Source organism: Oryza glaberrima, chromosome 3 (assembly GCF_000147395.1).
Source record: "Oryza glaberrima chromosome 3, OglaRS2, whole genome shotgun sequence".
Taxonomy (NCBI): Eukaryota; Viridiplantae; Streptophyta; class Magnoliopsida; order Poales; family Poaceae; genus Oryza; species Oryza glaberrima.
Genome location: NC_068328.1, coordinates 29,233,180 through 29,248,458, shown reverse-complemented (window position 1 = coordinate 29,248,458; position 15,279 = coordinate 29,233,180). Strand labels below are relative to the sequence as shown.

General features: G+C 44.0%; 3 protein-coding genes across 3 annotated transcripts; all 3 read right to left on the bottom strand.

Moving 5' to 3' along the window:
- Positions 1-40: 40 nt before the first annotated feature.
- LOC127767436 (uncharacterized) lies at positions 41-3,344 on the bottom strand. Its single transcript, XM_052292775.1, has 2 exons — positions 1,855-3,344; positions 41-436 (listed from the first exon to the last, which is right to left on the bottom strand). The coding sequence occupies exon 1, from the start codon at positions 3,282-3,284 to the stop codon at positions 1,866-1,868; it is 1,419 nt and encodes a 472-aa protein (XP_052148735.1). The 5' UTR covers positions 3,285-3,344; the 3' UTR covers positions 41-436; positions 1,855-1,865.
- Positions 3,345-5,283: 1,939 nt separating this feature from the next.
- LOC127767324 (pentatricopeptide repeat-containing protein At3g49730) lies at positions 5,284-7,893 on the bottom strand. The gene has a single exon (XM_052292618.1). It carries the CDS (start codon positions 7,643-7,645, stop codon positions 5,756-5,758), a length of 1,890 nt encoding a protein of 629 aa, XP_052148578.1. The 5' UTR covers positions 7,646-7,893; the 3' UTR covers positions 5,284-5,755.
- Positions 7,894-7,981: 88 nt separating this feature from the next.
- LOC127767325 (uncharacterized) lies at positions 7,982-13,613 on the bottom strand. Its single transcript, XM_052292619.1, has 7 exons — positions 13,058-13,613; positions 12,262-12,303; positions 11,132-11,263; positions 10,605-10,840; positions 9,388-9,424; positions 8,561-8,618; positions 7,982-8,462 (listed from the first exon to the last, which is right to left on the bottom strand). Exons 1-7 carry the CDS (start codon positions 13,187-13,189, stop codon positions 8,383-8,385), a joined length of 717 nt encoding a protein of 238 aa, XP_052148579.1. The 5' UTR covers positions 13,190-13,613; the 3' UTR covers positions 7,982-8,382.
- Between the last annotated feature and the right edge of the window lie 1,666 nt (positions 13,614-15,279).

Below are 15,279 nucleotides of genomic sequence, written 5' to 3'. Positions count from 1 at the left end.
GGGGGAGGGGCAAAATAATCAGTTCTGACTCCTAATAGCAGCCATGGTAGAAACGACATATACATTCAAAACATTGTCGCGTTGTATTCCAGATAGAGGTTAGGCATGAATAAACATCACCTTAGAGAGGCAATTTACAGAATGAAATCTGCGATGCATGTTGAATGCCTTTGCATAGAGGCCTACGAACCCAGGTCCTACTTCATGAGTACTAGAGTACTGGTACTACATAACTAGAGTAAACATGAAGAGTGCTACAGTGTATTGCATCAATGATTTTTGCGGCATTTGGTGGAACTGGAATCGATAATGAGATGATCCCAGTGAAATATCACCTAATGGCTCTTTGTGGCGCTTCAGCAAAGCATTGCCTCCAATTAATGTTATCTCCAGGCATCACCCCTACGTCAGATTGACCAAATAGCTCCTAATTATCCTGTAGACAGATGGCATGTTAAGCAAATTGTGGATAAAAGCTAAGCACAAGCATTAGTAGATGAATAGCAAAATAAACCGTACTTCTGCCACAACTCAATACATGAGACTATGGGAGCAAGGATTACACAGAAAAATATGATCCAATGGATGTATCTTCCTTTTCAGCATCTCAAACGGAAACGCTGAAACTGTGAAAAACTATTTGCGAGTTCTGTGTCACTGGGTTGTAAAGCTTGCTGAATAAGACGGTGTGGCACCAAAAGGCAATTTTAGATCTTGAAAGAGTCGTGCAAAAAATTTCTTCAACATTGTCATTTTAGTTCAAGGCATCAAGCATTGGCTGTGGCAAAACGTCAAGCAGAACAAAGAACTGCCGCTGAACAATTATCTGTTCGGTTGTGTAATAGATCACTCATGAAACTTCAGTCCCATAGTAGCAGATCAGGAACGTGGAGTGTCATAGCACTAGCAGTATGGAAATAGGCACATCATATGGTGACAGAGGCAGCTTTTACATGTAAATATGTTATGGATGCAAAAGGGAAACATTACAGGCAAAGAACAAACTGCAGATATAAGTATGTTCTACTCCTTCCGTTTCATAATGTAAGTCATTCTAGCATTTCCCACATTCATATTGATGTTAATGAATCTAGACATATATATCTATCTAGATTCATTAACATCAATATGAATGTGGGAAATGCTAGAATGACTTACATTATGAAACGGAGGGAGTAATTGTCTATGTTAATTGCTACACCTCAATGGCTAGAATTGATCAGTAAACAGTTATTCAATATGCAAGAATGAATAGATCACACTTGCTTCACAATTACACATTCATTTCAGATCCAAACAGTAACTGTCAACTACATCGTAATTGTTCCCATCATATGTTGGAGACTAATAATGGGTAATGGTTGCACTGGAGATTAGCCAGATATGCGCTCGGCATTCTGGTTTTTGCTGAGAGAGGACATAAATCAGACTTATGAAGTGAAGATAAAATATATGACAAGAGCACCTGATGAAGTTATTTGGTATGCAAGAACTTTCTCAATAAACATGATCCTACAAAATTGTTGCGAGAAAACTTTAACATAAGCAAATGTTGAGGCAATCCAGATTGATAGTCAGCAATAAGGCATTAGGCATGGCATAGTAAATTTATGCAGATACGGCCCCAATACCAACTGCGTTCAAGTACAGTTCCTATACATATACTGTATCTAGTAACTAAAATGAATTATCAATTACTGGGCAATGCAGAAAAGTCATTGCTAGACCTGAAAGATTGAGCTATTTGAACATAATAGAACATTCTGACAGCAGTAGGAAATTTCATAAAGAGAACTGAACTTGCTGAAGAGAAGTAACAGAAGGACAAAGATTTCTCTTGAGAGCTGAACATACCATGAATCACGCTAATCCTCAAGCGTTGAAATGTACTCATCTATACGCCGATGCCTCTCCCGCAGGGCTGAAAGCGCCTCTTCAGCAGCCTCATTGATCATCCTAGGGAGGTACACATTCATCCTCTGAAACCACTCCCTCAGTGTCATGGTTTCCAAGCTGCTGCTCCCAGAACTCTCCCCCTCCACTTCCACAGCCGCTCCCTCTCCTCTACCGCCGTCTTCCTCCTCAACCGCGTTGTCCGAAGCAGCATGAGCATTACTACTTGCAGTAGCCTTCCCCTTTGGAGCTCTTCGTGCCCGTCCTCTCCGCGCCACTGGCACCTCCTCCTCCTCTGATGCCTTGTCATTCTGTTCAACTTCTCCATCCATGGCTTCCACCTTATCATCTTCCTCCTCACCGTCAGTCGCCGCCATTGCCCTCGGTTGATCCTTTATCTGCTCTTCTGCCACAGCAGTAGCCCCCTCTTGCTGTTCCCCATCATCGTCATCGTCCTCAGGAACGGCCATCCTACACTTCCTTGCATTAGACCTTGTAGCCCTTCCCCGTCCCTTTCCGGCCATCTCGCTCTCCCTCTCATCCAGGCTTGTGTCCACTGCCTTGCCTCTCCTAGCAGCAGCTCTCGTCGACCTTGCCCTCGGCGGCGGTGGCGCAACGGCTGCCTCCGGCGCCGCCTTCCTCGACCTGCCGCGGCGCGTCACCACCGGGACCTCCTCCTCCTCCTTCTCCTCTTGTTCCTCATCCTTCCCCTTCTCTTGCTCCTCCTCCTCATCCGGTTTAGGGGGCTCTGCGGCCTTCTTCCGCCCACCGCGGCGCGTCACCACCGCCGCGACCACCTCCTCCTCGCCCTCCTCGTGCTCCTCCGCTTTGGGGGGTTGCACGGCCTTCTTCCGAGCACCGCGGCGAGTCACCACTGGAGCCTCCTCCGGCTCTGGCTCTTCCTTCTCCGCAATGGGCGGCTCAACCGCCACCGCCGCCGCTGCAGCGTTCTTCCGTCCGCCACGGCGGGTGACCGCAGGGGGTTTCTCCTGCTCCCCCACCACTGCGGCGGATTGGCGCGAGGAGCGCCTAGGGCCAGGGTTGGGATCCGAATCGGGCGCGATGGAGACCACGAGCATGCTGGACTCCCCGATCTTGATGACATCGCCGTCGGAGAGCGGGGAGGGGACGGTGGGCACGAGGGGGGAGCCGTTGAGGAGGGTGCCGTTGGAGGATCCCACGTCGGAGACGGCCCACCGCGAGGCCGGCGGCGGGAGGAACTCGATGGAGAGGTGGCGCTGCGACGCCCCGGCGTCGCGCACGGCGATGTCGTTGCCGGTGGCGACGCGGCCGACGCGGAGCACGGCGCCCGCCCGCCACTGCCGGGTCTCCCCGCCGCGGCGGCCCTTCTTCACCTGCAGCGTCAGCACCGGCGGCGGCGCGTCGGCCATCGCCGCACCGCCCTGCAGCCGGGAGTGGGGAATCGCGGAGAGGAGAGGGATGCGAAAAGGATTTCAAATTTTTCGGGGGGAATGCGAAATTGCGAAGGAGTGGATATGGGCACACTTCCACCTATCGTAGCAGACCCGGTTCGGTCGATCGGTTGGACCAAAAAAGATCGGACCCTACTATTAGACCGGGCCAATAGACCGTTGAGCGACGGGGAAAGGAGCCCAGCAGCCGGTGCTCGTTAGAGAAGGATAATAATACAGCCAGCTGCTTACTTATAGTCTATCTATCAGCTTACTCATATAGTGATTAACTATTCACTATAAATATATGGTCCACATGTCTATCTCACAGATTTTCTTGGTTCCTATGTCTAAGCCGGCTGTAAACTTACAGCTCGCTTCTCATCTCTCTCCCCTTTTCTCCCATCCACCTCAGCAGTTTACAGCCGGCTTCTCATCTCTCTCCCCTTTTCTCCCATCCACCTCAGCATTCAGCCTTCTTATAGCCCACTATTATACTTGCTCTTAGTCGTTAGGGATTGCCTTTCTTACTACCACGTGGGCCTGATAATCTTTTGGCCCACACGTTAGTTACAAAGGTAATCCGCTCATTAGAGAGTGGTTCAAAGTGTAAAATATGTAAATACTTTTAGCTTTATTATATAAAATATAGAATTTAGAATAGCGCAAAGACTTCAAAGTGAAACTTTGTTAAAAATCTTGTCCAAATGGTAATTTAGGGACCCTTTGAAATGGAGGATTAGCAAAGAAATTTTGAAGGACTTTTTTTTAGAGTCCTTTGATTCCATAGGATTCCATTCCTATGGTCAATTCCATATGAAAATAAATAAGAGGTTAGATCTCTTGTGAAACTTTTCTTCGTTGATTGTTGAATGTTTCCTGTGATGCAATCAAAGAGTCCATCTTTTTAGAGTAAATTGCGTTCACGATACACAAACTTGTATGGTGGGTGCAAATAGGTACAATAACTTGCAAATTGCTTATTCCGGTACAATAACTTGGCTAGTTCATACAAAGATGGGCCAAACCAATCCACACAAGTAAAATTGATGTAATATGATACGTACTAGTGTGTAATTATTGTTACACATCAAAATTTTTTACTGACACATATTATTAGTCGCATGATACTTTCAAGAACTAGACCAACGAAAAAGCAAAATAATTAAAAATACCTGATTGTTAAAATACACTTTCGATGAAAGTGTCAGAACATGAACATGAAAATTAAAATTTTCTTTTAGTAGTTAATAGTACATATAAAAATTGTCTTGGTCTTGAACAGATAAATAAACATTAGACGAGTTATATAGATGATCAAATTTTTCCAAAAAAAATGAAACAAATATTGTACCATGGACATGAAAAATAAACTTTTGCACATTTTTATTTGGATTCGAAATAAGATCTCCAAATCACAGTTATATGTATATGTTGTTATGTCATTAGTGTGCACTAATTTAGAGCAATTTTACTTGTGTGGATCATTTTGGCCCGGTTCACACCAACTAGCCAAGTTATTGTATCAAAGTGAGCAATTTGTAAGTTGTTGTATCTATTTGCACCCACCACACAAGTTCATCTACCATGATTGTAATTTACTCATCTTTTTATATATATATTTTTTTCTCAATTTTCATAGGATTGGAAAAACATAATACTTCAATTATTACGTTTTTTTCCTATTGTGTTTTTTTTTCGCCGGGAACCTATTGTGTTTTTCTATCGTGCGTTTTAAGGGGGGGTCTTACTACACGACAAATGTATGTATTCATCCCAATTTTCAGGCAAACAGTCATTTCCTTCTTCTAGCCAACGTTTTCCGCAGGTACACATAGTCAAAACACCCGATCTGGTTTTTGTTGGCTTAACCAAACGAACAATAGAAAACCAAACCATGTTTCTTCGGCTCCTCACCACCCTAGAGCAAAGAACATTACTTTAGTGCAGTACTCCGTATTTCTTAAGGGAGGAATTCAATTAAGAAATACTTAAACAAATGTAACTTAAAGTAATACTATTCGTGATACTTTAAACTACAATATATAATGAAACCAGAGAAATTCAATGCCCATCAAACTTGGGAAAAGAAATACTGCTACGTATACATCAACCTACCAGTTATCACAAATTGAAATTACAATGAGATATACTTATGATCACAATCATACTGCATGCAACAACTTAAGAGACATAAAGTAGATCATTACAGACTACCTATTTCTCTGCACGTGTAAGATTTTACAGTTCGCTCTAGTTGCATATGAAAAAAAAACAATATATTTTTTTGTGACATGTTTATTGACTTGTTTGGATTAGCAACTTTACAATCTAGATCCAGTGATTCCCCAAGAAAAAAAATATTAAACCTCACACAGAATGATCTAGAGTAATAAGTCGAAACTATATAGAGCAACTATCAGAAGGCAAAAACTAGTCCTTGCATGAAATTATTCATCATCAAAATCATCAAAAAGGTCAGTTTTGTCAGCATGCCTATTGGATTGATTCTGACCAGCCTGCCTCAAGCGACTCCTTTTCTGCCCTTTCTTTCTCTTTGCCTTAGGCTTCTCTTCAAGATCCCTCACCCCACGCCTCTTATACATCTTGAAGCTAACATGTCTCTCCTCCGCCATCTTCCTCACCTTCTCAGTGATCTCAGCAGCAATCTGCCTGTTGTAGAGCTTCTTCAGTCCCTTCATCAGCTTTGCAAATGTGTCGGGCTGCGGCATCAGACCAGCCTCAAGCATGTCCAAGCAATACATGCAGGCCTCCTTGACGTGTTTCTTTGCGTACAGTGCATGAATCCAGATTGTCCATGCGCCAACATTGAGCTCACAGCCTTTGGTCATAATGCATCCCCAAACATCCTTTGCAAGCTCAAGTTTCTGATCTCTGACCAATGAATTGAGGAGGTCCTTCAGCACCCCATACTGGGGTGCAACAAAGAGTCCCCTCCCAACCATGTCCTTGAAATAACCGCAGGCCTCAACCAGCACGCCTTGGCCAACGAGGCCAGTCACCATGATAGCAAATGTGTCAACCCCGGGACTAAGCTCGCTGGTCTCCATCTCGTTCCACAATGCCACAGCCTGCTTCGTCTCCTCGAGTTTGCAGGCCAACCTGATCACCACATTGTAGATGCTGAGGTCTGGCGGGCACCTGCACTCCCTCATCCTCTCCATCAACTCCAAGCACTCCTCAAGCTGCTCCTTCTTCTCGTGCGCGATGAAGAACCCGAGGTACACGCCGGCGTCCACCCGCAGACCCTCCCTTGCCATGACGTCCAAGAACTCATATCCCTGTGATATCCTACCAGCCTTGCAGAACGCAGTAACCAGAGTGCCATAGGTGACGGAATCCGGTGCACACCCCTTCCTGCGCATTTCCACAAACACCCGCATTGCCTCATCAACCCTCCCCCTGGCGCCAAGCCCCTGCATCAGGGTGGTGTACGAGACGGCGTTCGGCGGGCAGCCACGCCGCTCCATCTCCCGGGCCAGCTCGAACGCGTCCTCGAACCGCCCGTCGGCGACGAAGCCGGCGAGGAGGGTGTTGAAGACGACGACGTCCGGGGCGACCTCCGCGGCCTTCATGCGGGCGAGCACGTGCTTGGCCTCGTCGAGCTTGCCCATGCGGCACCACCCGTAGAGCAGCGCGGTGTAGTGGCGGAGCGAGAGCGGGAGCCTGGGCTGGAGCTCCTCGACGAGCTGCTCGGCGACGGCGACATGGCCGGTCTTGGCGAGGGACTCGAGGAGGGAGAGGAAGAGCGAGGGGTGGTCGTGGTTGGGGCGCGCGGAGAGGAGTGAGAGCGCGAAGGGGAGGAGGCGCGGGGGCGGGAGGCGGCGGAGGACGGGGGAGAGGAGGGACGGGGAGAGGAGCTGGGCGGGGAGCGGCGCGAGGAGGGAAGGGGACGGCGCGGAGGAGGCGCGGGAGAAGGACTTGGCGAGGAGCGCGAGGGAGGAAGGGAGCGGCCCCGGCGGCGGCAGCGACGGGGAGCACCAGTGGAAGAAGTGGAGCGCGAGCGCGGAGGCAGCGCCGCAGCGGCGGAGGACGGCGTCGAGGAGGCGCGGCGAGGTCGGGTCGAGGCCCGAGCCGGAGAGCGCGGCGGTGAGCCTCTTGGGGTCGGAGTGGTGGCGGCGGAGGAGGCGGTACGCGAGCTCCGCGGAGGAGGCGAGGGCCGGGTCGGGCGCCGCCGCGGCCACGGCCGCCGTGCATAGGCGGCGGCGCAGCGGAGCGGAGAGGAGACGCCGCATGGTGGGCTGGACTGTGGCAGTGTGGCGCAACTGCGCAAGCCCAGAATGCTTGCCCGGTTCATTTTTCTTTTCTTTTTGGTTCATTTTTTATTTTTCTTTTTCGTGGCAACATGATTATAGGAACAACTTAGTATCAGATTTAATATATTCTATTACTATAAATCAGATTTATTTTTTATGGGACGGAGAGAGAACTCTCGACGTATCAGAGTATGATCATACGGTGTCATTTCGAAAGTGACATGTTGGTTTATGGCTAGATTGCACTCACAATTTCAGTCTGAAACTGCGATCTGCTGTGCAGAATCAACAGGGTCAGCTGTAACAAACCGAATTCATATCCATGCATCATTTAACGCATATAGATGATAGGCAGCACCGGTTTGAGCTAACCACAGCTCTAATGCTCAACAGAGTAACTGAGTAAGTCGTAATAAACATTGTTTTTCTGCTATAATATTATGGGCTACTTATTATTTTCTATCAGATCTTCACTCTACTTTCTACTAATAAAAAATAAACCAGCAGGTGTACACAACAAAAATGCTCACCCGCAGTCTAGATTTTGCAGCCCAAATTAGTGGCTAAGCACAAATGAGCAATTTCCTTTTGCACATTTGTCGACAATATCCTAGTCTACATCAGGGCCGTGTGCTCCCAAAAAAAAAAAAAACTCGCAAATAAAAACTTGTGCTTACAGGCTATCAACAGATACAGCCGAACCTAACAGATCATCCACTTGATTGCAAGGCCTGCTGATACTGTCTTCATTGATCCTTTCAATCTTCCCAATGAGCTCCAGTGAAGCTACATATTCACATTCAACTTGCATCATTTTTTCTCTCCAGTTTTATTGCTTCGTATGATTTGACAACCTCCTTGAACCTCTCTTCTGCAGCCTCTGCACAACATAAGATGTTCATGGTATTCGTGGATACATAACAACACGATACATATATATGACGAATCAAGAAAAAAAAGCATGGAGTTGTTAGCCACCTCTATTATCTTGATTTTGATCAGGGTGAACCTCCATTGCTTTTGTTCTAAAAGCATTCTGCAGCAAGTAAATTCCTGACGTTAGATACTCAGCTACATATCACACACAGCAAACATGGTAAATATACCAAACAACAAATTCGGTCTGCAGATCTAGAACAACAAATCCCTACTAGATTTTTGGGGCTATCTTCTCTTGAAAAAGGAAATGAGAAAAATTTCAATTTCTTTCATGAACCGGATGGTCTTTGGCCATTCCCTTTATAACCAGATATTCCCAAAAAGCCACTTAATACATTCATATACAATAGGAAAGAACATAAAATATGAAATATTTGATTGGTGGAATCAAAGATCACGTAAGAATTATTGAAAAACACGGTTAGAGAGTTGTTCCATCGTAGGAAAATTGGGGACGGCACAATGCAAAATCCTCAACAGCCATACAAATTAACAGGGTATGATTTCTGGATAGCTAGCTGAAGGATTTTTAGTTAGCTTGGATATTTGATAAGTGATATGGTAAAACAAAAATAAATAATCACAAACATAATGTTTCCATTTCTTTGCTAGTAAGAAAAGGCATGAAAACTCTTGAATCAGAAAGAGCAAAAGAGTTTAGCACAACAAAGGGGATGTAAAAAAGAGGTAGTTGAAAGCATAAAGAAAGCTGGAACAGGCGGTAGGCTTCCATCCAGGATCAGAAAGGAGGTAATTAAACCATCAGAGGAAATGCCACTATCATGTCAGCTGAGACAAGTTAAAACATACTACAGTACAAGTCTGGAGGAACAATAGCATGACAGACAGATATTCGAATACAATACCTTGACTTCTGCGTCGGTGTATGGTGTTGTCCGTGACCTACAAAGGAGGACATGGCTTGTTAGGACAAATTGGTATATCTGTAGCACATCCTACTATTGTGAAGGTTATTCTCAAACAAAGGCAGTTGAGGGAAGGGAAAAAAATGGGGATAAAAGCATCATTGTGTTTAATCAAATGAAATCGGCATCATAGTTTATTTGTTCCTTTCCATCAAGAACTATGAGAATATCAACAGTTAGATTGCAAAAAATAACTTTTAGAAATGCAATAGGAAATTTCTTATGTACTACTGAATGCGTAAAGAAAAGGGATAAACATCGCAGCACCAGTATACAGCATATAAGATTTCCAAGATTATCTTTTAATCTCATAATAGACTTGTCTGTACATCAAAATATCCTAGTTCACTGAGCTCAGATAGCCTTGATGTCTGTCCTGACAAAGGACTATCCTTTTCTTTAAGGATCAACAATCCTCATTTCACTACTGATTATAGCGTGCTACGTGTGCTTCCGTCACTTCTTATAAAGCCTTCTAGTGTACTACTTTGGATACCAACTAATTGACAACTTGTTTTATTATCAATAGCAGAAATGTTTCACCAGATAACCAGAATTGGTAAAAAAACTATGAAACTAACATGAATATACAGAACAATATAGCAATGCCAATTTGACCTTGATTATATAGCAAAAAATAGCAATGAGAAACTGGTCCCATAATAGAACCTCTCGCATGCCAGATGACTGCAAGATGCTAATGAAAGCTTCCTACTACCAAAGGACCACTTTAGGGATTTCAGGTAATATAGAACTGGGTTCATAAAATGGTAGTATTGAAGCAAAGCAGGCTTGTTCTATTTTTAGAAGACGTAATAGCCAGATTCAAACAAAAACACAAGAACTCAGTGCAAAAAAAGGAATGACCATCTGACTAGTGTATTAGCCAGATTATACCATACACAAGGAAGTCCATGGGTCAATACTACATGAAATGTTTAACAGAGCCTTCTAATCCAAAATACTAAACCTTTAGCTCCACTATATTACAACATGTGTCTGAGGCTCTTAGCAATTTAGATTGATTTGAGAAACTTCAGAGTACCATAAACCACAGATCACTTAATACTGAGTATGGCAGTAAAATATATCTGTACCATGAAATGAGTATATTAACAGATGAACAGAAGTATGCAGCTAGAGACTTAAACAAATACCTATCGAGACCAAGGACTGTATAGTGATGTGACATAGAATACACCCTAGGTCCTGCAGGAGTATATGTCCGCCTATTTTTATGTTCCGAGTGTGATGTATCTGTCTGCCAGTACCAGTCGTCCCGTGGGACATAATTATATCCACCTGGAGGGCCATTCTCCCTCCAAGCTTCATAACTTCTCCTAAACTTGTTCCTCTCTCTGTTGAAAACACTTTGCATGTGTCTTATTCTTTGCTGCAAAAAAGCAAATAAAAAGTGAACATACTGAAGGTAAATGGGAAAAGGACCTGAGAAGATGTTGAATTGAGACATTTAAGGGATGAAATAGGAATCATTTGTTCCTCGTGAATGTGTATAACTTTAATTAAAACATAGCTCACGATAATTTCTAAACCTTAACAGCAGCAGTTACAATGTATAGGCAGCATTCATATAATGTCCGACTTCCAAATTCAAAGTCCAAAGATAAATGAATGTCTTGGAATATAAAGAAGTTTAAAGGATTATGCATTATTTAAAACTTACAACTCTCTCTTGTTCCTCCTCATATTCCTGTTGCATACGTTGGTAATATCTTCTCCTAGCATCCTCACTGAAACTTCCACGGTTAGAGCTGTTACTTGCATTCCTCCAAGATGTTGTCTGCATCTTATTGAACTTTTGAAAGGGAGACATAAAAGGAACATATAAGTAAATGATGGAAAGAATCAAAATACAGACAAGTATAAGCATACAGCGGAGACATAGGATGATAAATCAGTCATCTGTTATTGGCTAGCTTCCTGACTACACAGCATTTTTGTTGGGATAACAATATAACCAAAGGGATTCCGACATATAGCAGGGAGACTGAGAAATAATCAAATAATAATAGAATGCAATAGCAAGAAAAGAGTTTGTTCCTACGCAAATCCATTGTTGGAGTAGAACTGACGAGGGAGAGAGGATTGACAGGAATCTTACCCTACTGGTCTATCATAATAATGCTCGTCTATGGGGTAGACACATTAAATTTGTTATTGCCGAACTGTACTACATTTGAGCAAACAATCTATTACTCCCAAACATCCAAAAATGTAAGTCATATTCAATACTATTATGAAAGCATTTGGCAAGACAAATTCAATACTATTTATTAAAGCTAACCTATATATTTTTCCATGTATTAATGGTCGAACTCTCATTTTGGGACTGAGGGAGTAACTACCGACCATTAGATGTAAAAAAAACCCTATATGGTGTTTTAACCTAAAAAGAATGTTCCACCCCACAACACAGATCATGTCTCTATACTGTACAAGGCTCAAACCATAAAGTTTTGGGGGCTTCGCTTCAATTCATTCTGCTTGAATAGAACAATCCTGATTAGATAAGGAGCTGGAACAGGACATTTAGTTTGGGATGTCTACATTTCTCTACTACTTAAAAAGTGGAGATGCCCATCTCCTCCCCTCCGCACCCCCACCGAGAGGAGCGTGCCCCATACATACCCCCCCCCCCACCCCCTCCACGCGCGTAACGCAGCCACAATCCAAACCCATTGCCAATCATATGGGCCAATGAATCAATGTCCGCATGGACATATTATTAGTTCAAAGAAAAGCAACAGTTTGCATTTGACCAATCAACAAACAGATAGATGCTAACTTGGATACCTGACTGTAGACCCAATCAACACTTCTGCGAACTTGAGCAACCTGAAATTTACATGGTAAGAAGAAACAGAAAGGTCAAGCACAGGTGATCTTTGCAACTTGTAAGTCGTAACAATAGCTTACAACAAGGGTTTGTTTCCAGCAAAAACAATAACCGTATATCACAGTTGAACGGAGATGCGAAAGGATTTCCAATAATAGCAACAATCCTTAGCAACCCACCTCGCAAACATGAGGATGGGAGTAAGTACCTGCCTAGCACAAGGTTTACCCATCTGCAGTGCTCGTGCAATCTTAAGATAGCATTTAGGACCTTGGGGCTTTGGTCAGCAAAGAGACATATGAAGCCAAGAGCATTACTACTAATAACAGGTTTAAAGAGCCATATGCTTCGTTGCCACAAGGAGCTGCATAAGAACCACTAAATCCTTGCAGAGGCTAGGAATGTTCTCAGTGCAGTTGTATCACCTTGATATAATTGACCGGGTTCAATAAAAACTTGCATTATCTTTAAAAAGAAGCACTGAAGGTGCCACTGCCTTGGGCATGAAACGATGCAAACAGCCTAATTGGAGCATTTGACGCCGAATTGCAGGTACAGGAGCAAATTTCATCAAAGCAACAACTAAATGGAAACAGTCATGTCATCACGGAAGGCGTGAAACTAAACAAGAAAGCTAGTAAGCTGGGCACTTGAAACAGGACTGTATTCGTATTGAATCAATCAACCAGGTCGTCGACTATCAATCAACACAAAAGTAACAGACTAACAGAGAAGAGGGGATGCTCTGCTCACCGCGAAGGTGGCGGTGGTGGCGCCGATGAGGCCGAAGATGAGGATCCCCCACGCCTTGGACGGCCGCCGCTCCTGCTCCGTCCGCCCTCCGCCGCCACCGCGGCCGGCGCGGTCGTCCTCCCGCGAGGCCATCTCCCTCTCCCACCACGGTGCTCGCGGCCCCTTATCTCACGCGATTCGAGCTCGACGGCTAGGCGCGTGGGAGGCCAAGCTCATGCTTCCCCTCGGCCGAATTCCCCCCGCCCCTACGTCTCCGCTTCGATTCCCCTCGCGTGGCGTCCGCTGCGGTTGGTTGGTTGGTCGGTCGGAGCGGCGCCGCGCGGGGTGAGGAGGATGATTCGGAGTTGGATTGCTGGGCGGCGCGGCGCGGCGAGAAGGGGAGGGGAGGTGGAGGTGGAGCCGCGCGTGGAGGCAGGAGGCGGCCGGGGACGGGAGGGAACCGCGGGTCGTCGTGCGTCGGGGAGGCGCCAACCGAGTGGCCGACCGTGGCCGTGGCCGTGGCGTGGCACGGGGTGAAAAAATCGTGGCGTTTCTTCGGTAAGGTTCGATCGGCGGCACGGTGACGACGTCGGGATATCTATTCTGTAGACTGTAGCATAGAGATCGGTCGGATATGTGTCGTGATAGCGAAGCCGTAAGCGAAACTAGTTTCTATTCAAAATGTGCTCGAAGGTCGCGTGTATGAATTCTACCTCATCACTTATACAATATGGAAACGCAAGTACTATTCGTAGATAAGCTCTAGATGCAACTAAATCTTATTTTATCTGTTTCAAAATATAAGTATTTTTAGAATAGTGTAAGTCAAACTTTCTAAATTTTAACTACTTCATCTATTTTACAATATAAAACTTTTTAGCATTAACATCTAAATAAATTTGGGCAATGCTAGAAAGTCTTATATTGTGAAACGGACGGAGGGAGTACTAATAGCAAAAAATTTAAAAAGATTAGTCATGTAAATTTGATGTTACTATATTTATCATTAAACGAACCATCATAATATATAACTCTTTTTATTTAAAACATCTTACTTTTGTAGATACTGTTAGTCAAAGTAGCATAAAAAAACCATATCGATAAACAAATGTTTATATTTTGGAGCGGAGGGAGTAGTAGAGGGACAGCAATAAGAACCTTTTTTTAATCATTGTATTTTGAGTAAGATCTTCCAGATCTTCTACTTAAGTAAGCCCACCTGGTTTTAGATGATTATATTAATTTTTAGATATCATAAGTAAATATATATCCTGACATCCATGTACTTCAAGAAAACATGATTTTAATAGACCATATTCACCATTTGATAGCTTTTAGAAACTTCCTAGCTCTATTAATTTATGGCCGTCCAAGTTAAACAGTACTTTCAAACACAAGAATTTCTCTTCACAATATATTTTGTTTGGAAAGTAGAATCTTATTGGGTTTACGATGAGTTCACTCTATAACCCAACCACTAATAACTATTTTATATGATTTGTTTTAGTCAGTTTAAGCTGTCGTCTTTCTCGTTCGGATTCATCGAAAAAAACAAGGAGAACGTTGTGACTAACAAATGACAAGCAGGTAAAACATGAAGCAAATGGTGAGCCCTTCCTTGTTGCATCCGTCTTCTACTCCTCTAATGTATCATATTGCTCACAAGTCAAAAAAAAAATGTCGAATACATTCATAGTACCATCGATTCTCACTATAGCGCTCCATTTCTCGTGCGACAAGCACAATGAGAAGGACGATGACGATGGTGGTTGTGGCACCTGGCCTGACACGATGCTCTTTGTTTCGATCAACAAGGACGACAAGGAGAATGACAATGGCGGCGGCAACAATAACGAAAAAATGATGCTTTTTTCTAACTTGCTGCTTATTCCTTACGGACAGACGAGATGAAATTAGGGACGGAAAAAAAATTGTGCTTACATATATACAAATGATTTAGATGGGTTTATAGCCTAACCCAATCCAGCGCGTAAAAACTAGCTAGTCAAGCGGTTTGGTTCATTGGGATGCCCAGGTTGTATGTGAATACCTCTACATAAAAGATCATTCCTAAAATATTTCTACCGTTGGCCTCTTTACCTGGAGAAAATTGTTAGTGTGCCATCTTCAAATATGGGTTTCACCGGAATGTTGTCTTGCATTTTGATTTTGCTAAATTACCAATTTCAAATAGACGTTGCACGTTAGAGTGCCATTTGCCATATAAATGGACTCAAATGTCC

Bases quoted from the DNA above. Each gene is read 5' to 3' on its own strand.
- LOC127767436 (XM_052292775.1), bottom strand. From the start codon at position 3,284: ATGGCCGACGCGCCGCCGCCGGTGCTGACGCTGCAGGTGAAGAAGGGC.
- LOC127767324 (XM_052292618.1), bottom strand. From the start codon at position 7,645: ATGAACCAAAAAGAAAAGAAAAATGAACCGGGCAAGCATTCTGGGCTT.
- LOC127767325 (XM_052292619.1), bottom strand. From the start codon at position 13,189: ATGGCCTCGCGGGAGGACGACCGCGCCGGCCGCGGTGGCGGCGGAGGG. The intron at 12,304-13,057 runs GTGAGCAGAGCA...TGTAAATTTCAG, and splicing joins CCACCACCGCCACCTTCGCG to GTTGCTCAAGTTCGCAGAAG. The intron at 9,425-10,604 runs GTATTTGTTTAA...CCTCCTTTGTAG, and splicing joins ACAGTCCTTGGTCTCGATAG to GTCACGGACAACACCATACA.